General features: G+C 48.3%; 2 protein-coding genes across 4 annotated transcripts in view; both read left to right on the top strand.

The window, feature by feature from the left end:
* Positions 1-1,753: 1,753 nt before the first annotated feature.
* OAS2 (2'-5'-oligoadenylate synthetase 2) lies at positions 1,754-21,724 on the top strand. Of its 3 annotated transcripts, none has more exons than XM_055550087.1 (11): positions 1,754-1,967; positions 3,758-4,034; positions 7,467-7,645; positions 9,428-9,663; positions 10,153-10,294; positions 12,717-12,887; positions 14,382-14,664; positions 15,716-15,903; positions 17,750-17,988; positions 19,033-19,192; positions 20,311-21,723. In XM_055550087.1, exons 1-11 carry the CDS (start codon positions 1,791-1,793, stop codon positions 20,398-20,400), a joined length of 2,142 nt encoding a protein of 713 aa, XP_055406062.1. In that variant the 5' UTR covers positions 1,754-1,790; the 3' UTR covers positions 20,401-21,723. The 3 variants fall into 3 exon arrangements, with proteins under 3 accessions (XP_055406062.1, XP_055406060.1, XP_055406061.1); XM_055550086.1 differs by adding an exon at positions 3,289-3,365 and having other exon boundaries at positions 1,830-1,967; positions 19,033-21,724; XM_055550085.1 differs by having other exon boundaries at positions 19,033-21,723.
* Positions 21,725-23,092: 1,368 nt separating this feature from the next.
* SLC8B1 (solute carrier family 8 member B1) overlaps positions 23,093-24,133 on the top strand; it is a 46,929-nt gene continuing 45,888 nt past the window's right edge. Inside the window, exon 1 of the mRNA XM_055550745.1 lies at positions 23,093-23,743. The gene's annotated coding sequence lies outside the window, so the exon portion shown is untranslated. The remainder of the gene's footprint in view (positions 23,744-24,133) is intronic.

Here is a 24,133-nt window from a genome sequence, read left to right as displayed (position 1 = left end):
AGTTGAAATTCTTTGCTGTTCCCAAATAAACCCATTTTGCTGGTAAAACAATGGTTGCTTTACTTTTGAGGTTAATAGAACCAATTGGTTTTATAAATCTAGATTTAGAGAAAAATTTGTTTTAAGGAATTGGCTGTGCCATTGCAGGGGCCAGTGAGTCCAAATTCTGCAGTGTAGGATAGCCAGGGTAGCTGGAAACCCAAAGAAGTATCTTCTTGTGGAATTGCCTCCTCCTCAGGGAGAGATCAGACCTTTTTCTTTTCATCTCTTTGCCTGATTGGATGAAGCCCATCCACATTATAGCGAATAATCTGCTTTCCCCAACGTTTATAAATGTTGATCTCATCTTAAAAATATATTCCAAAAAAAAAATTCTAGAAGAATGTTTGACCAAATATCTGAGTACTATGGTCATAGTCAAGTTCACATACAAAACTAATCATCACAGGACTTTCCTGGTGGTCCAGTGGTTAAGAATCTGCCTGCCAATGCAGAGGACAGAAGTTCAATCCCTGGTCTGTGAAGGCCCCACATGCCACAGAACAACTAAGCCCTAGGTGCCACAAGTACTGAGCCTGCATACCCTGGAGCCCAAACTCTGCAACAAGAGAAGTCACGGTAATAAGAAGCCCGTGTACCACAGCTGGAGAGTAGCCTCCACTCGCTGCAACTAGAAAATGCCCGCGGATAGCAATGAAGACCCAACGCAGCCAAAAGCAACAAATAAATAATCACCATTTAAAAGAGAATAATAACAAAATCAATCATCACAGCAGAGAAAGGGGTCTGTTCCTGTCCCACCTTGGAAATGTTTGCCTTCTGTGTTACAGAGGGAGCCAGTGGGAGCTGCCCAGGAGTTTCGTTCTCATGGTTCTGGACACAAGAGTTGACGTCTGTCTCCTCTCTGGCCTATGTGCTACTGGTTAAATGCCCGATGAAACCTGGCAGGTGTTCATGTGCGCTGAGGGACTGGGCCCACAGAAGCAGGCCTCTGGGGACCTGTGTTTGCTCAGGGGCAGAACTAAAACCCAAGTGGCTGAACCCTTGCCTTGCCATGTGCCCCAAAACAAGTCAGGGCCCTCTCTGGTCTCTTCTCCTCACTGTTCTCATCAACTCTGAATTCCCAAACCATTGGAAACAGGGAAAAGAGGAAAGAGCCTCAAAAGATGACCTCTGGGAAAATAATTTTTTACAGTATATATATATATATATGTATATATATATATATGTGTGTGTGTATATATATATATATATTTAGATGTAAATATAACTCAATCAGTTTGCTAAACTCCTGAAAACTAACACAATATTTTAAATCAGCTATACTTCAATTATAAAAAAAAGAAAGAAAACCTCTGGCCCCCTATGAAATTATTTGCTTTACAAACACTTTATAGCACTAGCCATATTTCAGGTCCTGTTCTAAGCACTTTGCAAGTATTTTAATCTTTGTATTAAGCCTGTGAGATAGGTACCACTGTTACCCCCATTTTACAGATGGAAATCGAGGCACAAAAAGGGCTGGCAGTGTGCTCAAAGACACAGACATAACCCAGATCAAGCCCTCATAATCCAGCTCAAGGGGCCATGTTTTAAACTACAAGCCTCCCTTGAGAGCAGCGGAGAGGCTGGGGGCGAGGCCTGGGTTGGGCCGGAAGACTCTGAGTTTCCTTTTCCCCTGGTGTGAGTTTCGGTTTTCTCCCCTCTCCTCCCCCTGCACACAGAAGTTCCTTATTCTCCTCAGCCTCCCGCTCTGCCACCAGCTGTCATCTCAGCAGCCAGTCAGAGCCATGGGCAGCTGGGAGTCCCATCTCTATGAACAGCCTTCTGAGAAACTGGAGGAGTTTATCCAGAACCACCTGAGGCCTTTTGAAGACTGTCAGAAGGACATCGACCAGTCAGTGGACACCATCTGTGAAGTCCTGCAGGAACCCTGCCCGTCCCTCACTGTGACAGGGGTGGCCAAAGTGAGTAGATGGCTGGGGTCAGTGCTTCTGGGACCCAGGAGGCAGAAGGACTTGGTGCTGAGCACGTGCTGTGTTCTGGGCCCTGGGTGTGCAAGACATCACCTTGTCTAAGCCCACACTAGAGTGACATGATGGACCAGGGTGTAGAGTTTAGGGGTACAGGTTGGGAGAGCGTGGATTCTGCCCCTTACTGCTGTGTGACCTGGGGTAGGTTGCTTAACCTCTCTGTGCCTCAGTGTCCAAATGTGTAAAATGGGAGGAGAATAATACTCAGTGCCAAGTGTTAAAAGGCTTAAACACATACTGTTCTGGCAAGGACTTGGCACAAACCCACAGCAGTAAATCAGCTGTGGTTACCTGTGGCATTTTTATCCTCCCCATTTTACAGACGAGTAACTGAGCCTACCAGAGTTCAATAAAACTATTCAAGAATGTTCTATGATTTCTCAACTCCAAGGAGGTGGGAAGCCTCATCAGTTAGACATGTTTGGTGCTCTGGCACAAACCCTAGGGTGGAGGCTGAAGATTCTAGAATTTTGAGGAAGAAATGATGCTGGGAAGCTGCCAGGACCCTAGGGTAGGGAGGGGATTACGTGTGCCCAGCCCCACCCCCGTGCTCTCCAGCACTGCACTCCTCTGCAGTCACGTGCTTTCTGGCCTCTGCCCTTACACACACCCACTGGCCCTAGGAGGAAAGACACCTGGACACATGGTGTCTCCTGTCTTGGCCCAGATAAGGAAAATGAAGCTTGGGGAAGTTATTATTAGTTGGTATTCGACCTGGGATTTTAAGCTCAGGTAATCTATTTGGGAGGGCTTCCCTGGTGGCTCCGTGGTAAAGAATCCACACTGAGGTACAGGAAACATGGGTTCGATCCCTGGGTCAGGAAGATCCCCTGGAGAAGGAAATGGCAGCCCACTCCAGTATTCTTGCCTGGGAAATCCCAGGGACAGAGGAGCCTGGTGGGCACCAGTGCGTGGGGTCGCAGAATTGGACACGACTGAGCAACTAAACAATGGCGACAGTTTGTTTGGGAGCATGCACCCTTAACCACCATGCAGTCCTACCTCTCAAAATTGTTAACTTTTTTCTCATTAAAAAAATATGTACAACAAGTGCACAGATTTGTGTACAGCTTGATGGATTGCCACAGACAACATACCTGTGTGACCTATACCCAGATCAAGAAATAAAATTTTCCCAGCTCCCACCCAAGAGTCCCTGGGCCCCTTGTCCACTCATTACCCTCAACCCCAGCCAACCACTCTCCTGACTTCTAACAGCATAGATTAGTTTTGCCTGTTTTTAAACTTCGTATAGAGTGATCAAGCTTCCGGGTTTGTCTGCGACTGAAGGGTTTTCTGGGACATGGACGTCTCGGGGCTAAAACTGAGCAGGTTGGTCTCCCTGTCTAAAGACACCGTGCGCTGTGTGGCTGTAACGTGTGGGCTCTGTTCTCGACCCACCGGTTGACGAGGCGTGCGTTGCGGCGTGCAGCTGTTATCATTTTGTTGTTGCCATGCATCCCGCTGTGTGGGCGCACCACATTTGTCTGCTCTGCTGCTGATGGCCATCCAAGCTGCCTTCTGTTTGGGGCTTGTAGGGGAAATGCTGCTGTGGGTGCCCTGATTCAGCTCTTTGGGTGGACAGATGAACACCGGCCACTCAACTCTTAGACTATGGTGATGTGTGGGACTTCTGCTCGAGTTGAGAAATACTTCTGCCTGTTGGGGTGCCCACTGACCCCAGAGGGTTCAGACTTTCACATCTGCTTCTCTGTTGCTGGTAGGGTGGCTCCTATGGCCGGAGAACGGTCTTAAGAGGCAACTCCGATGGTACGCTTGTCGTCTTCTTCGGGGACCTTGAGCAATTCCAGGACCAGGAAAAAAGACAATATGAACTCCTTGGCAAAATCTGGGCACAGATGAAGCACTGTGAGTCCACGCTGAAACTGGCAGCCAAGATGGAGCTCCAGAACACCAATAGGAGCTCCAGGGTCATGGTCCAGCTTTCCACAAAGCAGCAAAGCATCACTTTCAACGTGCTGCCTGCCTTCAATGCTCTGGGTGAGCTCTCCTGGACATGCAGGGTGGTGGAGAGGGGTGGAGGTATGGGTCTGGAAGGGCTTGTCAAGAGAACAAAGCCAATGAAAGGGGTGATGGGCAGCACGGGGATGGAATAAATACCACTAAAAGTGAAAAGAAAGTGAAAGTGTTAATTACTCAGGTGTGTCCTACTCTTTGTGACCCTATGGACTGTAACCTGCCAGGCTCCTCTGTCCATGGAATTCTCCAGGCAAGAATACTGGAGTGGGTTGCCATTCTCTTCTCCAAGGGATCTTCCCCAGCCAGGGATCAAACCCTCTTCTCCTGCAGTGCAGGCAAATTCTTTACTGTTTGAGCCACCAGGGAAGACTTTGAAGAGAGAAGACTTCTCCTACCTTGAGCTTACTCTGTTCTTTAGAACCTCTCCTTTAACTCCTAATTGACTTTGGAGGAAATGTTCTAGATTCTAGAACCTAGAGTAGAGGTCCTCAAACTGTGATATGCGCACAAATCCCCTGAGAAACTTGTTAAAATGATGGCTCTGGTTCAAGAGATTGGGGTCCAGAATTCTGTATTTTCAACCAGCCTCATGGCGGTTGCTGCTCTTCTGCGGACCATAGTGAAGATGTAAACTAGAATAAACGTTGGTTAGAGGTAGAGGATGGGGAAAACATCTGAGAAAAGTTCAGCTAGAGCAGGTTTGGAGTTGCCCTCTAATCAGGTCAACATCAAGGCAAGGATCTTCCATGGGCAACTGTTTAAATGGATCAATGGTTGGATGGAAGGATGGTTGACTGGATGGATGGATGGATGGTTGGAGGATGGATGGAAGGATGGTTGACGGGATGGATGGATGGTTGGAGGATGGATGGTTGACTGGATAGATGGATGGATGTTTGGACGGATGGATGGATGGATGGTTGACTGGATAAATGAATGGATGGTTGACTGGATAAATGAATGGATGGTTGACTGGATAAATGAATGGATGGTTGACTGGGTGGATGGATGAAAGGATGGGTGACTGGGTGGATGGATGGTTGGTTTATTGAGTGGATAAGACTTGCCATAGTCACAGCTTAGTCTCAAGCATTAGATACATATATTATCACAAACTTAATTATCAGAGTTGACATCCAACCCCTCATTAAACAAATGGAATCAGAAAGAAATGGCTGTATCCAGGGTCACACCCAGTTACTGACAGAACTAGAATAAAAGCCCGAGTCTTTTAAGAGTCAGGCATGGTGCCTTCAAGATGGACACACACACACACACACAAAACCTGATGACTCACATTCACAGAAAGGTGACCTAGTTCAGAGGAAAAAATGCAGCAGCTTGTGAGTTAGGCAGCCCTGAATTCTCACCCTGATCCTACTACTAACCCACCTTTGTCCAACTGTAAGATCAAAGCTAGAAAAAGCTAACTTCCAGGGCCTTTCAGACAGTAAGGATTGAGAATACATGCCTGACTCAAAGTGTTACTGAAAGGTGTGTGGATCCAGCTGCTCACCGTCCAAAATTCAACAAATAGGCCAACCTGATGGAAAGGAAAATTAGCTTTATTTCAGATGCCAGTAACTTCAGGGGAGGGCAGACATCTGTCCAAAGGTCAACTCCTCCCGCTGATCATCAGTGGGGACGAGCTTTTTTAGACTGAGGGAGGGGGCTACATGAAGAAAAAGTACAGTCAGCTCTGACAGTCATCTTCAAACTGGTCATCACTGATCTGACCAGCATCATCTCAATTGTTTTAGATGCAGTTTATCTTCAGTTCCAGGGCCAGTTTTTTTCCATTTTCTTTGGGGTCCAGTCTCAGAACTGCGGCAGCTCATGTCATGGGTACAGTCTGGTCATCGCATAGTTAACTTCTTCCACCTGGAGTTTCAGTATCTATATGGCAGCTCATGGATATGGCTCAGAATGTTATCTATAATCCTTGAGAAGGAAACTCTCAGAGGTCCTTGACTAAGCTTAATGTTGAGTTAGTCGTTTAGTGGAGTCTGAATCTTTGCAACCCCATAGACTGGAGCTCAATTATGTTTAATGATTATATTATTATTATTTGGTCTCCTTTGACTCTTTTCCTTTGTTTCTGCATGTTCTCATCTCTCTGGTTAAACTTATCCTTTGACTAAAGTTTTCCCCAGGCAAAAAGCAGACAGAGAGCATGGTGGGAGTGGGAGGAGGCAAGGACCATAGTGTCCTGCTCCATTTCAGCAGGAGGGGCTGGAGACAAGGTGAAGAGACAGTGTGACTCAGAATTCGTAGGATATCCTATGTTCTTTCCTCTGGTTCATGGCAAACAGGTCGGGAAACAGTGGAAACAGTGGCTGACTTTATTTTGGGGGGCTCCAGAATCACTGCAGATGGTGATTGCAGCCATGAAATTAAAAGATGCTTACTCCTTGAAAGGAAAGTTATGACCAACCTAGACAGCATATTAAAAAGCAGAGACATTGCTTTGTCAACAAAGGTCCATCCAGTCAAGGCTATGGTTTTTCCAGTATCATGTATGGATGTGAGAGTTGGACTATAAAGAAAGCTGAGCGCCGAATAATTGATGCTTTTGAACTGTGTTGTTGAAGACTCTTGAGAGTCCCTTGGACTGCAAGGAGATCCAACCAGTCCATCCTAAAGGAGATCAGTCCTGGGTGTTCATTGGAGGGACTGATGTTGAAGCTGAAACTCCAATACTTTGGCCACCTGATTCTGAGAGCTGACTCATTTGAAAAGACCCTGATGCTGGGAAAGATTGAGGGCAGGAGAAAAGGACGACAGAGGATGAGATGGTTGGATGCCATCACCGACACAATGGACATGGGTTTGGGTGGACTCCGGGAGTTTGGTGACGGACAGGGGGGCCTGGCGTGCTGCGGTTCATGGGGTCGCAGAGTCGGACACGACTGAGCGACTGAACTGAACTGACCTTCTCTGGGTCACAGCAGGGTGGTTGGAGATAAGGCCAGAGCGCCCTCTGCTGGCTTCTCCCCGTCATGCAAGGATGATGTAAGAACGGAAAGACCAGGTCTTCCTCACATGTAGTATCCAGGAGCTGCCACGAGATGGCGGCAGAGTGACACATTCCAAACTTGAATCTTCTCCCCCCACCCCCTCCCAGACGAAACAATAATGGTTGCTTTCTGAGAAAAGCAGGGCTCCCTGGTGGCTCAGATGGTTGGTCACGACTGAGCGACTGGCATTTCATTTCATTTCTGAGACAAGTAAACTACAGGGGAATTTTAAAATAACATTCTTTACTACATATTAGCCTAACTACATTTTATTATCTAGCAGGACAGACCACCCCTCACCTTTTATGCAAATACCCCCATCCTCTTATAGATGAAGCAGTGAGCGTGTGCCATCTAGCTGCATCCAGCCTTCTTTGTGGGCTCACCGAGGCTAGGGTCCCTGAAAATCAGAAGTTCTGCTTCTCTTTCACACCAGGCTTAAGTGAGAAGTCTAGCCTCTGGAGCTATCGAGAACTCAAAAGATCCTTGGATATGGTGAGAGCCAGGCCTGGTGAGTTCTCAGTCTGCTTCACTGAACTCCAGGAGAAGTTTTTTAGCAACTATCCCAGCAAACTAAAGGATTTGATCCTCTTGGTAAAGCACTGGTTTCAAAAGGTAAATTTCAAATTGTGCGTCTATTGCTATCGATCATCTGTTTCCCTTTGACTGAGACGATTCATCTTGGGTAAAGTGTCAATACAAGAACGTTAAGAATGATGGCACAGGCAGTCAAGAAGCTGCCTGCTGTGCAAGAGACCCTGGGTCAGGAAGCCCCCCTGGAGGAGGAAACCCACTCTGGTATTTCTGGTTGGAGGATCCCATGGACAGAGGAGCCTGGTGGGCTACAGTCCACAGGGTCGCAAAGAGTCGGACACGACTGAGCGACTGAACTGAACTGAACTGAACATGTTCGCATTCAAGAATACAGCTCAGGACTTTACTGGTCGTCCAGGGGTTAAGATACCACCGTTCCAATACAGGGGTTCAGGTTCAAACCCTGGTACGGGAAGTAAGATCTCACATGCCACAAACACACACACACACACAAAGGAATACAGCTCAGTGCATTATCGGGGGAGCCTGGTGGGCTGCCGTCCATGGGGTCGCACAGTCGGACACAACTGAAGCGACTTTAGCAGCAGCAGCCGCAGCAGGCAATCCTCAGATCAAAATAGGGCACATTTCCTGCACCCCAGCAGGCTGCCCACTCCCAGTCCATACTGCTCCCCAACAAACCTCTGTCCTAACATCTGTCGCCACAGGTTAGTTTTGTTTGTTTTTAAACTCGGTGTCAACGGAATCTTACTAAATGTACTTTACGTTTGCCACCTCTAGCTCAGTGTTAGGCCTGAGAGGTTTTTCCATGTTGTGGCAGGGAGTCGAGGTTCTTCATTGTTTGATACTACTGCATTGCGTTACCACGCTGTACCTGGATGCGTTCCACTGCGAAGAGAATGGGTCACTCCCAAATTGGGCTATCAGGAGTTAGGCTACAATGGATATTCCCCTACATGTCTTTTTTTTTTTTTTGGTGACTTTAAGCAGTCAATTCCTCTTGGGTAAAAGTGCAGGAGTGAAACTGCTGTGCTATAAGGTATACTATATGTGTGTGTGTGTGTGTGTGTGTGTGTGTGTACGTCCGTGTGTGTGTGTGTCACACACGCGCACACATGCATACCCAGTTGCTCAGTTGTGTCTTTCGACTCCATGGGCTGTAGCCCACCAGGCTCCTCTGTCCATGGGATTTCCCAGGCAAGAATACTGGAGTGGGGTACCATTTCTTCCTCCAGGGGATCTTCCTGACTCAGGGATCAAACCCATGTCTCCTGCATCTCCTGCATTGTCTGGTGGGGTGGAATCTTTTACTGCTGCTCCACCTGGGAAGTCCATATACCTTATATATGCAATATATATTCATATATTATATATATATACATGATGAGGAGGGCATGGCAACCCACTCCAGTATGCTTGCCTGGAGAATCCCCATGGACAGAGGAGCCTGGCAGGCTACAGTCCATGGGGTCACAAAGAGTCAGACACGACTGAAGCGACCTAGCTACATATATGAATATGTATGTATATGTGTATACATATACACATGGCATATATGAATGAATTTGTGGACTACATAGATATACATTTAACTTTAGTAAATACAGCTGAATAGCGTTCCCAAATGGTTGCACCAGTTCACACTCCCATCAGCTGCGGATGATAGTTTCAGGTGCTCCACATTCTTGCCAACACTTGCTATTGTCAGTCTATGGGATTTTAGCCACCATATCATTTCTGTCACTAGCAGGGGATGGTGACTTCCTATAGACTTCTAGTTTCTTGCTTTCAGACCCCTGGCACGGGTCCCAAGTTATCTGCCAGGCTTCTCTCCTCTCACAGTGCCAGGAAAAGCTGATCAATTCCTCCCTGCTGCCTCCATATGCACTGGAGCTGCTTACGATCTACGCCTGGGAACAGGGGTGTGGAGCGGAGGACTTTGATATGGCTGAAGGTGTCAGGACTGTTCTGAGGCTCATCGAGAAGCAGGAGCAGCTGTGTGTCTATTGGACAGTCAACTACAACTTTGGAGATGAGACCGTCCGCAACATCCTGCTGAGCCAGCTCCAAGCCCCGAGGTACCAAGCTTCCCATTCCATCTCTCCTTCCCTCTTTATCTGCATGCCAGGCTGTGCCCCCTTAGAATGAGGATCCATCCCCCTTTCCCTTGCCAGGGGGTCTGTCAAAAGAACACTAGCTGCAGTGGAGGCAAAGAGAGGTCTGTCTGAAAGAGGAATGCTTCCACATTTCTCACATTCTAAACCATTGTCACCTTTTGTCCACAAAGCAAGCACTTCCCCTCATAGAAAGAAGGGGCTACGGAGACAGGTCAGCAAAAAGACGAGACCGTTTTATTAGCTTATGAATGGAACATGTCCGGGAAGCAGAGTAAACAGGACCAGAGAGGCTAGACATCTTAGACAAAGCACTTCAGCAATTGGGAGGAACTGCAGGAGGTAAAATACAGATTCCTGGGTGCCCAGTCCAGCCCTCTCTCCCTTAAACTGATTTCTTCTCCCGCAAGCAACCCAACTGATTATTATTTTTTAACCTAACGGAATTTATAGGCCAGTAATCTTGGATCCAACTGACCCAACCAATAATGTGAGCACGGGTAACACCTGCTGGCTACAACTAAAACACGAAGCTCAAAACTGGTTGCGTTCTCTCAGGCAGAACGAGTCACCTGGACCATCTTGGAATGTTCTGGTGAGAGAGCTTTCCGGCACAGCTGGGGTGCTGCTGCAGACAGGGCCCGCCTGACACTTGGATGACAGTCTATCCGAGATCACCCTAAGTTGGTTGCCCAGAGCTGCTGTGGCAGAGTACCACTCACTGGTGGCTTAAAGCAACAGAAATGTATTCCGTCTCAGTTCTGGGGACTAGAAGTCCAAGATCAAGGCATCAGCAGGACCGTGCTCCCTCTGAAGGCTCCACGGGAGAGTGCTTCCGTGCCTCTTCCAGCTTCTGATGGTTGCAAGAAATCCTTGGCGTGTGGCAGCGTCACCCCAGTCCCTGCCTCCATTGTCGCGTGAGCCTCTCTTGTGTCATCACGTCTTCCCTGCATGCTTGTCTGTCTCTGTGTCTCTCTGCTCTTCTTATAAGGACCCCAGTCATACAGAATAAGGGGCCCCACAGTAACGACCTCATCTTAACTCGATTCTTTTCACTGTTTGCTCACTGTCCGACTCTTTTGTGACCCCATGGACTAGCCCCCCAGGCTCCTTTGTCCACAGGACTTCCTTGGCAAGAATACTGGAGTGGGTTGCCATTCCGGCTCCAAGGGATCTTCCTCACCCAAGGATCAAGCCTGCACCTCCTGCATTAGCAGGTGGATTCTTTACCACTGAACGACCAGGGGTGGCCCCTTAACTTGATTACCTCTTTTCAAAGACTCTGTTTCCAAATAAGCTCACATGAATAGGGCCTAGAGGTCGGGACTTCAATGCAGTTTTTAGGAGGACACAGTTCAATCTGTACACACACCCTTAGGGGCCTTCCCTTCCATTAAAATGATGGTAAAGTGTAAAGTTGAACAAAGAAGAATGGGGGCATCTGCAAACGAGAGTTTGCAAGAGAGTTAGTTTCTGCAAGAGAGGAAGCAGGTGAGAAGGTGGTGACAGGTGAAATGGAGCAGAGCCCAGGAGACGTGGGTGGTGGCCCGCCAGCAGATGCTGGATCAGGCCCTGAGCTCCTTTCACACACTATGGGGCTGGGGCGTGAGAGTGAGAAGTGAGGCGGGAGATGGGAACTAATGACGCGGCCAGATGCATTGACTTCCCCCTCCCCTCCCCAGAGGAGAAGCACATCGATCCACACAAGTCTGATCATATCTGCTAAGTCCCATCTTTGCATAAGGTAGGCAGAGTCAGAGAGCAGGATGCGGACATTGAGGAGGGGTACCGCTGTTTTCCCTGCCCAGAGCAAGAAGCAAACTGCCTCTGCAGGCTGAGGCCTGAGCAAAACAGCAAAGAGAAGAGGCTCAGGTGAGGTGTCTTGAGCTGTGGTCTACAGGGCATATGCCATCTGACGTTTTCTACTGAAGAGGAGAGAACCGCACTTCTGGGCAGGTGTCAGACCCCCTTTACTCATCAGAATATGGTTTCCTTCCAGAAGCAACCGGAGGTGCGAGGGAGTGAGCAGGTCCCACCCTCCACGACCCCATTTGATTCGAAAGCAGGGAACTGCCCCCTTCAGAATGAGCACACAGCCCCTCCAACCCCAGGACATCCCTTTCTTCAACACACTTAGAGGGAACAACATCCCCTGCAGTGAAGGGTCGAATAGTGTCCCGGAAAATTCACATCCCCCCAGATCCTCAGCATGTGACCTTCTTTGGAAGCAGTGTCTTTGCAGGTATCATCAGTTAAGGGGTCACCCTGGATCAGCATGGGCTCTGAATCCTATGACTGGGTCTTATAAGAAGACACTCAGGGACAGACATAGAGCGGACGAGGTCACGTGACAACGGAGGCAGGGGCAGGCGTGATGCCGCCACGAGACAAGGAAGACTGCAGGACTGCCAGAAGCTGGAAGATGCGAGGAAGGATTCTCCCCGGAGTCTTGGGAGAGAGCCCGGCCCTGCCCATGCTCTGATTTCAGGAGTTTAGTCTCCAGAACCGTGGTTTGTTACAGCAGCGCCTGGAAACCCAGTCCACCCGGGCAGAGGGTGTCTAACAGAGGCTGATAGAACCTCGAAAAAAGGAATGAGTGTGATCATCAGGAGTCAACAATACCCACAATCAATGGGAAAATAAGGAAGGAATATGAGAAGCTATTCATAGGAGGTACTGGCAACTGGCAGACGAAGCCAGAACAGAAAGTGGAAAGGAGAGAGTGATTCAGAGCCCGGGGCATCACAAACCTGTTTGGGAGAAGGAGCCAGATCTCTCCTAGGGGGTAAGGAGGAGCAAGGAGGGGAGCTTTTGTTTCAGGCGGATCTTGGGTACCACCTGGAACTCTCAGGCATGCTCTTAGGGTATGTTGATGTGAGAACTCATGATGACACAGGTACCAGCAGGAGGGTTGGAGAGCAGGAAGGAGGGGTTGGTGGAACAGAGAAGGCAGGGGAGGAAGCGGGATGGGGGGTGGTGGCTGCCAGGGGGCATCTCACAGCTGGCTCCTTCCACAGCCTGCACCACTCTACATAACCCCAGGCCATCTGCTAGATAAGTTCGTCAAGGACTTTCTCCAGCCCAACCAGACTTTCCAAGACCAGATCAAGAAAGCTCTTAAAATCATCTGTTCATTCCTTGAAGAAAATTGCTTTCGACATTCAACTACAAAGATTCAAGTTATCCAGGTGAGCCCTGGCTTTTTCCTTTGTTCTTTGCGGGGAACTAAGTAGTCCCTGGATCTCGGCAAGAGTTATGACCACCGGAAATGTGAGGGCAAAGGATGTGGGAGGGAAGCTGGGGAGACCAGCGCCTGGGACCCCAGTTCTCAGTGGAGGGTGCTGAGGCACTGCTGAAGTCATCCGTGATAGGCTCTGGGGCAGGGCACGTTGTGTGTCTCGCAGGGTCTTTATTCCCACACCAGGTATCGAACCCACAGCATTGAGAGCACTGAGTTCTAACCGCTGGACCACCAGGGGGTTCCCGTTCCCGACAGACTTCTGATTCTGCGTTAGCCTCCAAGGTTGACCCAGAGGTGAAGGATCGCTGCTTGGCCCTCTTTGCCCATCCTTGGCTTGTAGTGTATCACTTGTAGTGGGAAAATTTTAGATTTTTGCTATTAGTTGAGGATATTTTTTCCTCACTATGGTCTCTTTTTAAAATGATTGACTTCAAGTATAGTTGCTGTACAGTATCATACAAGGTACAGTAATGTATACATACGGTTGGGCTTCCCTGGTGGCACAGTGGTGAAGAATCCACCTGCCAATGCAAGAGATGCAAGAGGCTAGGGTTTGATCCCTGTGTCCAGGAAGATCCCCTGGAGTAGGAGATGGCACCCCACTCCAGTATTCTTGCCTGGAAAATCCCATGGAAAGAGGAGCCTGGTGGGCTATAGTCCATGGGGTTGCAAAGAGTCAGACACAACTGAGTGACTGAGCACACACACGCAAGGTGTATGATATAGTGATTCACAATTTTGTAAAACAATGTAATTTAAATGGTGGCTCAGTGGTAAAGAATCCACCTGCAACCCAGGAGATATATGTTTGATCCCTGGGTTGGGAAGATCTCCTGGAGGAGAAGACGACAACCCACTCCAATATTCTTGCCTGGAGAATTCCACAGACAGAGGAGCCTGGCAGGCTACAGTCCATGGGGTCGCAAAGAGGCAGACAGGACTGAGCGACTGAGCGCCCTCCACTTATAGTTATTATAAAATAGTGGCTTTATTCCCCAAGGTGTACAGTATGTCGCTGTAGCTTATTTATCCCTAATAGTTTGCACCTCTTACACCCCACCTCTATGGGCCCTGCCCCCGCCCTTCCCCGTGCTGTAACCACTAGTCTGCTCTCTGTGTTCCTGAGTCTGTAAAGCTATGAAGTCTTTACCAGAAGTATTTAGGACGTTGACTTGAAAAGTAGGTAATTTAAAACTAACCTATCCGTTGTTTGTGGGTAAATTCACACATCAAAAAGTGTGAGACAAACCACCTTTGGAATCAGAGGATTCTATTTCTTGGGAAAATGAAACACTCCGCTTAGGACTCAGCCCTAATTGGAGACACAAACTTGGGACTACCCCTGGCAACCTCATCAATTAGCCCAACAGGTGCCAGCCCACAGGGGCGAGGGGCTCAAGCTCCAGAAAACGCTGTATCTCGATTTGCCTTTCTTCCCTAGGGGGGGTCGACTGCAAAAGGCACGGCTCTGAAGACTGGTTCTGATGCCAACCTCGTAGTGTTTGCAAACTCTCTGCAAAGCTACACCTCCCCAAAAAATGAGAGATGCAACATCATCAAGGAAATCCATGAGCAGCTGGAAGCCTGTCAGCAGGAGAAGGATTTTGAAGTGAAGTTTGAGATTTCAAAATGGAAGCCTCCCTGGGTGCTAAGCTTCACTCTGAAATCCAAAGTCCTCAATGAAAGTGTTGACTTTGATGTGCTGCCTGCATTTAATGCCCTGGGTAAGATTCCTGAGATTTGAGCCTCTGGAAGAGGCTTCTGGCATGATGGAAGAAGGAAGAAGGATTCTGGTGTGATGGAGGCGGGAGCAGGGTAGAGGGAAAGTCATGTGACTTACTAATCAGCCTTGGGTCCAGTGCCCCAACAGGTGACATAATGACACCAGCATCTTACACCTGTGTGCATTTTTATTCTCATTTAAGTATCCTGATGAAGGCCAGAGAGCTTCCCTGGTGGTTCAGTGGTAAAGAATCCACCTGCCAATGCAGGAGATGCAGGTTCGATCCCTGGGTTGGGAAGATCCCCTGGAGGAGAAAATGACAACCCACTCCAGTACTCTTGTCTGGAGAACCCCATGGACAGAGGAGCCTGGAAGGCTGCAGTCCATGGGGTCTCAGAGTCAGACACAACTTAGCGACTCAACAACAGCCCTATAAAAGATAAGAGAAGGGAAGCCCTATAAAAGATAAGAGAGCAAATATTTTCAGCTTTAAGGACCATAATGTATCCATCACAACTACTCAACTCTGCCTTTGTAGCTTGAAAGCAGTCATAGGCAATACATTAATAAGTGAGCATGACCGTGTTCGAATAAAGCTTTATTTATAAAAACAAGAAAGGGGCCAGGTGTCATCTGGGGGCCATAGTTTCCAAAGTTCAGGTTAGCGCTGTCCAGAAAGCCTTTCTGCAATAACAAAAATGTCCTATATTATGTTCTGTATCTATGGAGAGCTTGAAATATGGCTAGTGCTACTGAGGAACTAAATTTTTCAATTTTCCTTTAATGAGTTTGAATGCAAATAGCCATCCTGGCTGATGACTACCCTATAGGACAGTGCAGATCTAGATAACACTTTAATAATGCCATCTATAGTCATATAAACCATATAATTTTTAATAACTCACTACTCTGGAGATATTAGACATCAGTAGTTTACATACACCAATAGAGTTCAAAGTAATTTCCCAGGATTAAATTATATTAACAGTGTTTTGAGATCTGTTACTGTCTAGAGAGACTATAGCATAATGTAAATTTCTTGCCCATGCTAGGTGAACTGAAGTCTGGCTCCACACCCAGCCCCAGGACCTATACTGAACTCATCCATTTGTACAAACCTGATGTCTTCCTGGAGGGAGAATTTTCTGCGTGTTTCACGAAGCTACAGCGCAATTTTGTTCGCTCCCTGCCCCCGAAACTGAAGGATTTAATCCGCCTGCTGAAGCACTGGTACAAAGGGGTACGACGGCTCTTTTCCTAGAGCCACCTCATTATTGTTATTTTTAATTATCTATTTATTGTATTTTTTAAAATGCTTTTACTTATTTTTGGCTTTACCGGGTCTTGGTTGCTGCTTGGGCTTTTCTCTAGTTGCGGCAAGTGGGGGCTACTCTCCAGTGCGGTGCACGGGCTTCTCATTGTGGTGGTTTCTCTTGTCGCGGAGCGCGGGTTCTCGGTGCGCGGGCTTCAGCAGTTGCAGCTCCCGGGCTTTAGAGCGCAGGCTCGGTAGTTGTGGTGCATGGGCTCAGTTGCGCCGCCACATGCGGGATCTTCCCAGAGCAGGGATCAAACTTGTGTCTTCTACACTGGCGGGCAGATTCTTTACCACTGAGCCACCAGGGAAGCCCTTATTGTGTTGATTTCTGATTGCGCTGGGCGTGGGCTGCATGTGGGCTGCATTGTTGCTGCACGTGGGCTCTCTCCAGTTGCAGTGAGCAGGTGGCACTCTCAAGTTGCAGTGTGCGGGCTTCTCTTGTGCTGGAGCACAAGCTCTAGGCATGCAGGCCTCAGTAGCACTTAGGGCTCTGTTGCCCCACTGCATGTGAGGTCTTCCCAGACCGGGGATTGAATGCGATTCCTCTGCACTGGCAGGCAGATTCTTAGCCACCGGACCGTCCTGGTCTTTATTTTTATCAGTACTCTGTGACCATGAAACCAGTCCTTACCTGGTGCTCACACTTGCCCATGCTGGGTGGAGACTGAACCACATGAAGGAATCTTCCCGCTGTTAACCTGAGTGTCTTTGTGGCGTTCACATCACTAACCCCGTTGAGTTGGGTCAGATGTAAGCCCCTCATACCCCCAAAGCTGCTACATGTGGTTTATTTTGCCTTTGGTCTGGCACCCAAAGAATTCTGGAGCCGAAGGGAGGATGCAGTTGGGATGCACATGCCTACAAGTCATGTAGGCATACCTACTGATGGGTGCCCATAACACACACAGATGCTACTCTTGGAAGGCAGATTGGAGTGACAGGTGGCACCAGGGGCTGCATTTTCTATACTGGTGTACCTCCCTTCACTTCCATCAGCTCATGGGGGCACTTTCTGAGCCCCACACAACAGCTGCTCTTTCGGGAGATGTTCCCTTTCTGTGTCCAGATTCCTGAAGCTAGAAAAGACCGAATCTGTGGTTTCCAGCTGTATGCCAAGCCCCGGGGAGCTCAGAGTGCTCAGGGCTCCTGGGTGACTTTGGGCAAGTCACTTCGCTTCCCCATGACTTCATCATGGTGACCTCTGCCTGCTGGGTAGGGACGTTGGAGGATCAGGACAGAGGAGGATCAGGATCAGGAATGATGGAGGTGGAATGTCTGGCCACATAATTAGCAGAGCGGGGCTTTAGGAAGTGGTGAAAGTGTTAGTGGCTAAGTTGTGTCCGACTCTTTGCGGCCCCACGGACTGTAGCCCGCCAGGCTCCTCTGTCCATGGGATTCCCCAGGCAAGAATACTGGAGTGGGTTGCCATGCCCTTCTCCAGTGAATCTTCCCGACCCAAAGATGGAACTCAGGTCTCCCTCATTGCAGGCAGATTCTCTACCGTCCCAGCCACCGAAATCCAGGACAAGACTGTGTTATAACTCTGGGAGGGCACATACAGGCAAAGTTCAACAAAGACGCCTGCGTGGCTGCCTTTGAGCTGCAGGGCGGCCCTTCTCAGGCCCCCAGCAGACCGATCCCCCCAGGGCTGTGTCTCATGACTCGGTTGTCCTGCTGTGGCCGCAGCATCCTTTGTGTGTACCTTCTTGCTATGCGCGTGTCACCTCCCTGCTTTAACCAGTGTCGTCTGATGTTTCCACTCTCCCCTCAGTGTGAAAACAAACTGAAGCAAAAGGGGTCTCTGCCCCCTAAGTATGCGTTGGAGCTGCTCACCATCTATGCCTGGGAGAAGGGGAGCGGGGCACAGGATTTTGACATGGCTGAAGGTTTCCGGACGGTCCTGGAGTTGGTCATACAATATCAGCATCTCTGTGTCTTCTGGACGGTCAACTACAATTTTGATGATGAGATTCTGAGGAACTTCCTCCTGACCCAGATCCAGAGAACCAGGTGCCTCAAACCCCTCCATTTCTTTTTAACCTTATTCCCTCCAACACTATTTTGGTGACCGGAATTCACCTCCCAGGGGCCCTGATTCATTATTCCTCATATGAAACTGAGAAGGGAACTGTGCTGACAGTCAGAACCTCCCACGGTCTCCAGGGAGGCAGGGGAAATGTCATCCAGGAGGAACAGAGAGGGAAGGACCAGGGTACCAGGTCCTGAGTTGCTTTCATCTTTCTAGGTCAGAAGGAAAAGCAGGGATTCCTTAGCAGGTCTAAAAGGTGTGGGAGTTGGAAGAGTGTCCCTGAGAACTAATGCTATTATTCACTGCTGAAGGATCCTACAGGTAATTTATTAGATCAGGTTCCCATCTCCATCCTACAAAACGGTTATCCTCAAGAATAGGAAGGAATCTTAGTGCATCCACTCAGCGCCAGCAGCAGGGAACCAAAACAAGGGAAGCGAAAGAAAAGAAAGGAACATTGAGAAAGAATGGAGGAAGGAGGGTGAAAAAAGAGAAAAAGATACCGTGGCTTGCCAGCCATGGGTGTGACCAACTTGACAGTCTGTGCTCAGTCACTCAGTCATGTCCGACTTTTCACAACCCCATGGACTGTAGCCCACCAGGTTCCTCTGTCCATGAGATTTCTCAGGCAAGAATACTGGAGTAGGTTGCCATTTCCTCCTCCAGGGGATCTTCCCAACCCAAGGATCAAACTTGCATCTCCTGTGCTGGCAGACAGGTTCTTTAATCACTGAGCCACCTGGGAAATAGAGTTGATTAAATAAATCATATTTCAGTTGCATCAGCATGGGGAGATGTTTATATCATGCCTTCACATGCGTAATAACGAATAGCTTTCAAAACTTTTCTGACAAATATGATTTAATTCTAGGAAATCCTTTCGAACTGTTTCGGTACATTGGAATGACTGACATCTAAGCTAGAAAGACACATTGTTTTATCATGGAAAAGAGAATGGGCCCCTAATTCTGAGACCACCAGTTCTGAAAAAGCACGCCTTTAATGACTCCTAACCTCTCGTTTAGGCCTGTGATCTTGGACCCAGCCGATCCTACCGGCGACGTGGGTGGAGGGGACCGTTGGTGCTGGCATCTTCTAGCGAAAGAAGCCACTGAATGGTTGTCTTCTCTCTGCTTCAAAGATAAGTCGGGATGTCCCATACAACCGTGGAACGTGCCAAAAAAAGTCATCTAAAGGAAGTGTTGTCTGGAGATTACCCTGGGATGGGCTTCCATCCAAGAGCTTCCTCTGCTCTAGGAAGTTGAGATTCACTCAGCCACACATTACAGATAGCCCAACTCAGGTGCTTAAACAGTTGGGGTTTTTTTGGTCCCATTTGATGACGTCCTAAGGCAGGCAATACAGGACTCACTCAACAGCTCCATCAGGCTTTCCCCGGGAGCAGATTGTCTCCACCGTGACAGTTGGTATTCGGGCCTGGATAGTTCTTCACCGTGTAAGCCATGTAAGACGTTGAGCAGCAGCCCCTGGTTCCCTACCCAGGAGATGCGGGCGCACCACCCCCGAGGGCAATAGTCAAAAATGTCTCCAGGGATTTCCCTGTTAAGAATCCACCTTGCAGTGCAGGGCACATGGGTTCGATCCCTGGTCAGGGAACTAAGATCCCACGTGCTGCGAGACAACCAGGTTCACACCCTCTGGAGCCCATACAACACAACTGGAGAGCCTGTGTGCCATGACGAAAAAGACCCGTCACAGCCAAATAAGTAAATCAGTTCTTTTAAAAAAAATGTCTCCAGAGATGGCCGAGTGTCACCCGGGGCACGCTCATCCCTAGCTCCTTCTGGCCCCGCCCTCTTGAGTTGTCTAGCTGAGTCTTCCTGCCACTGAGAGTAGCTGTTGCACCTCTGCATGGCGGGCTCACCATCAGGCTGGAGGGACAGAAAAGTGGAGGACACCTACCCACAGGGCATCTTATTCGAAGCCTCATCCAGCAACGTCTTATGTTTCGTTACCCAGAACTGTTGTCATGCGTTGCTTGCAGCTTAAAGTGACTCCATAAAGGGGGGGCAGTGAAGACAGCCGTGGGTGGGGTTGGGTCAGTCAACCCAGAGTGCCTACCACACCTGTTCAAAGCTCCACCTGCTTCCAAGATACCGGCCCCAGGTACACTTGATTCTCCCATCAGTTTCTCTGTCAGCAAGTACCCCCAGATTGTCCCTGGTTATCATCACCTCCTCAGATACACTTCCTTCTTTCTTTTTCCTGTGTCTTTTCACCAGTGGTTCTGACTGCTTGGATATGTTTCATTCCTGCACATATATTTCCTTCTTTCTCTCAAGAGAGTGCAGACACCAGGAAGTTGTGGAGCAGGGATGTATTCTATGGTCAATGAGATGCACTTACTCAGAAGTCATAGATTCCTGGACTAGTAATGCTGGGAGAAACTTCTAGAGGCCATCACGCAATAACTTTTTAAAGAATCAGTTCATGGTATAGAAGAGTAACACATGCCTCCCTTGACGGGCCCCATTACCTCTTCCCAAGCTTCTTCAACCCCTCTTGAAATCATCACCTCCACGTCCTCTGAAATGTCTTGCCTCACCTCGCTGAAATCGTGTTCCGTGTGTGACCTCTGTTATTAACATCTGCTCTCATCCAGCTTTACGTGCGCCATATTTGTGAACCCTTCTGTATTTTTCCAATTAACTCCTTCTTTCTCCTTTAAGTCTTAGAGGAGGGGTCTCTTCCCAGGGTGAAACCCTTTTCCTGGCCCTCGGTTCCTGTGATTCTGTCATCTCGCTCTCAGACTCCTCCACCTTGCCTGCCTCCTGTCTCTTCCCATGGGGCCCTGCCAAATCAAGGTCTCCTAAGCCAGTAGTGAGCCGGGCTCTGCTTACAACTGCACACTCTCCACAGGCTTGGATTGTGACTGTTGAGATAGACATATTTAGATGGACATCAGCCGTTGTTTAAAGCAGATAGGCATGTACATGTATTACGTATGTATGACTGTTGTCATTTCCTTCTGAGCCTACCATTTCCCCCCCATCCGTGAGCTGCTTCTTGCCAAATCTAAAGGTTTTCTCCTCTGGCTTTGGCTTTCAAGACACTTGGAAGTCTAAAGGTGTTAACTTCATATATCCACTTAATGTTTGATTACTACCACATATACCAACTGTCAGATACACAAGAATAGATCTGGTCTTTGTCACCAGTTCCTGGCAAAGAGCTTCAGAAACCCTTGAAACTTCCTGATTTGGGCTGTCTTTTGTATTCTGAGGAGCCCCTTCCAACCCTCCCTGTGTTATGCTAACGAGGTGTGGGTCCTTAGTTTCAAAGGATGGATTGGCCATGCCTGAAATGCCAAGCATGTGATGAGTGTTGAAACGGTCAGCCCCACCTACTACCAACCTTCCAAGAGGACAGGAGGGCTGGAGATCGAAGCCAAGCACATGGACAGTGATTTAATCAACTGTACCTTTGTAATGAAACCCTAAATAAAACTCTGGACAACAAGGCTTCCTGGTTGGCTGGTGAGCATATGAATGTATCACAAAGATGGGGGGATGGCAGCTTCTGCGCTCATGAGCCTGCCAGCCCTCCTCCCCTATGTATCTCTTCAGCTGGCTGTTCATTTGTGTCTTTTATATAGAACAGTGATTGTAAAAGTAGCCCTTTCCTGAGTTCTATGAGTCATTCTATGAATTATTGAACCTGAAAGGGGGGTCATGGGAATCCTTGAATTTGCAGCCAACTCAGAGTTGTCTGAGGACCCCACCTGCAGGTGGGCTGTGGAAGTTCATTTGCTCAGTCGTGTCCGACTCTTTGAGACTGCATGGACTGTAGCCTACCAGGGTCCTCTGTCCATGGGATTTTCCAGGCAAGAATACTGGAGTGGGTTGCCATTTCCTTCTTCAGGGGATCTTCCCAACCCAGGGATTGAACCCAGGTCTCCCTCATTGCGGGCAGACGCTTTACCATCTGAGCCACCAGGGAATGGGAACAATCCTGTTTGGACTTTGCCCTTTAACCTGTAGGGTCTGCACCATCTCCAGGCAGTGTCAGAACTGAATTGAATTGTTGTAGGACACGTGGTTAGTATCAGCGAGCTGATGTTGGAATGCACCACTATTCTGGCCCAGAACAAGGACTAAGGAAAGTGCTGTGGCCTGAGGTTGAGACATGGAGGAAGGACCAGCCTAAGTTCACATCTGCTCAGTCCACCAGTGACCAGACCCCTCTAGACACCTGAACTTGCCCTAGACGCATAGGTAGGAAACTGTGAGACATTCTTACAGGGTTTGTGATGTACTTAAAGGGACCAGAACAAATTCCTTATTGAAGAACAAAGGGCAGTTTATAACCACACGCTAAGTGATATGTGTACAGTGGACGAAGACCAGCAAGGATAAAGTGAGCAACTCAGAGCCCTTCAGAGAGGCACAACAGGACCATTTTAGTCTTGTCAGCACTCAGTAGACATTTAAGGTCATTTAAGAGCAAAGAAAAGGAAATGTTTCAGTGATCAAGAAACATGCAGGCATCCCATGTACCCCGGTGTTCATTGCAGCACCATGTACAGTAGCCAAGATAGGGAAGCAACCTAGATGTCCATTGCCAGATGAATGGATAAAGATGTGGTACATTTTATATATATATATATATATATATATATATAATGGAATATTACTCGGCCATAAAAAGGAATGAATCTGAATCAATTGTAGTGAGGTGGATGAATCTAGAGCCTCTTACGCAGAATGAAGTAAGTTAGAGAAAAACAAATATCGTGTATTAATGCATATATATGGAATCTAGAAAAATGGTATTGATGAACGTATTTGCAGGACAGGAATGGAGACACAGATATAGAGAACAGGCTTGTGGATACAGTGGGGGAAGGAGAGAGCGGGACGAATGTAGCATTAACATATATAATCTACCATGTGTAAAACAGGCAGTGAGACGTTGCTTTATAACATAGCGAGCTCAGCTTGGTGCTCTGTGATGACCTAGAGGTGGGGATGGAAGCGGGGAAGGGAGGCTCAAGAGAGAGGGGAGATATATATATATATATATATGTATAAAATTACCACTGACTTGGCTTACTGTCTGGCAGAAACCAACACAACATTGTAAAGCAATTTTCCTACAATTAAAAAAATTTTTAATTAAAAAAAAAAGAAACATGTAGTCACAGATCATCATTGAAAGTACCTAGGGTGCCTTCTCCCTCTCCTTTTTTTTTCTCAGAGAACAATGAATAAGAAATAAACCCAGCCTTTCTCGTACAAACTTTATTTCGGGATAAACAAATGGCCACGACTGATAAAGAAACAAAATTTTAAGTGGAAAATCCTGTTTGTTGAAAGTACGACAAGTTAGAAATACCGCCCTTTTGCAACCTCTGATGAAACAGATGGTTTAAACAGAGACTGTCAGTGGATAAAACCATTAGATGACTCTCTGGAATCTGTGACTATGTTGCCTGACATGGCAAAAGAGACACTGAAGATGTGGGTGAAGATCTTGAGGTGGGGATGGGATCCAGGTGAGTCCAGTTGAATCCCACTCGAGCCTTTAAAGGCAGAGAAGTGGTTCCACCTGAGGTCAGAGAGGGTCAGCTACAGAGGAGGCAGGCGAGGTGTCTGAGCTGCTCTCGGGGAATGTGAGGCCTCTGGGGGCTCACCGCCCACCAAGAGGCAGGCACCTCCATCCTACAGCACGTGGAACCAGGCTCACCCACTGGCAGAGCGACCCCAGCACCTCCAGGTAGGAACGCCGCCTGGCCAACACCTAGATTTCAGCCTTGTGGGGCCTAGAATGGAGGAACAAGCCAGGCCTGCTGGGCCTCTGACCACAAAATGTGAGATAACACACTAGCAAGGTTCTGAGCCGCTAAATGTGTGCTAATCAGTTTGGGCAGTGGCTGCTTCAGGGGGGCAGGGGTTGGTAAGCAGCTCGGGGCCTGGACCTGTAGGAAAATCGGCCTCCCGACTCCAGGCCCTGTTAGTCCATCCTGCCCAGCCTGCGTCCAGGGGAAGCAACTCCCACGCAAGAGGGAAAGCTGTTTTCTTCCTCTGCCCTTGGTATTTCTGATGCCAGTCGCCTTGCTTTCTGGTTGATTGGTTAGTTGGGGTTTGGGGGCTATGCTTTGTGTCT

The sequence above is a fragment of the Bubalus kerabau genome, chromosome 16, assembly GCF_029407905.1.
Source record: "Bubalus kerabau isolate K-KA32 ecotype Philippines breed swamp buffalo chromosome 16, PCC_UOA_SB_1v2, whole genome shotgun sequence".
Classification (NCBI taxonomy): domain Eukaryota; kingdom Metazoa; phylum Chordata; class Mammalia; order Artiodactyla; family Bovidae; genus Bubalus; species Bubalus kerabau.
This window is presented reverse-complemented; position numbering and strand designations above follow the sequence as displayed.

Bases quoted from the DNA above. Each gene is read 5' to 3' on its own strand.
- OAS2 (XM_055550087.1), top strand. From the start codon at position 1,791: ATGGGCAGCTGGGAGTCCCATCTCTATGAACAGCCTTCTGAGAAACTG. The intron at 7,646-9,427 runs GTAAATTTCAAA...CTCCTCTCACAG, and splicing joins TAAAGCACTGGTTTCAAAAG to TGCCAGGAAAAGCTGATCAA. The intron at 19,193-20,310 runs GTCATCTAAAGG...CTTTCTCTCAAG, and splicing joins CGTGGAACGTGCCAAAAAAA to AGAGTGCAGACACCAGGAAG.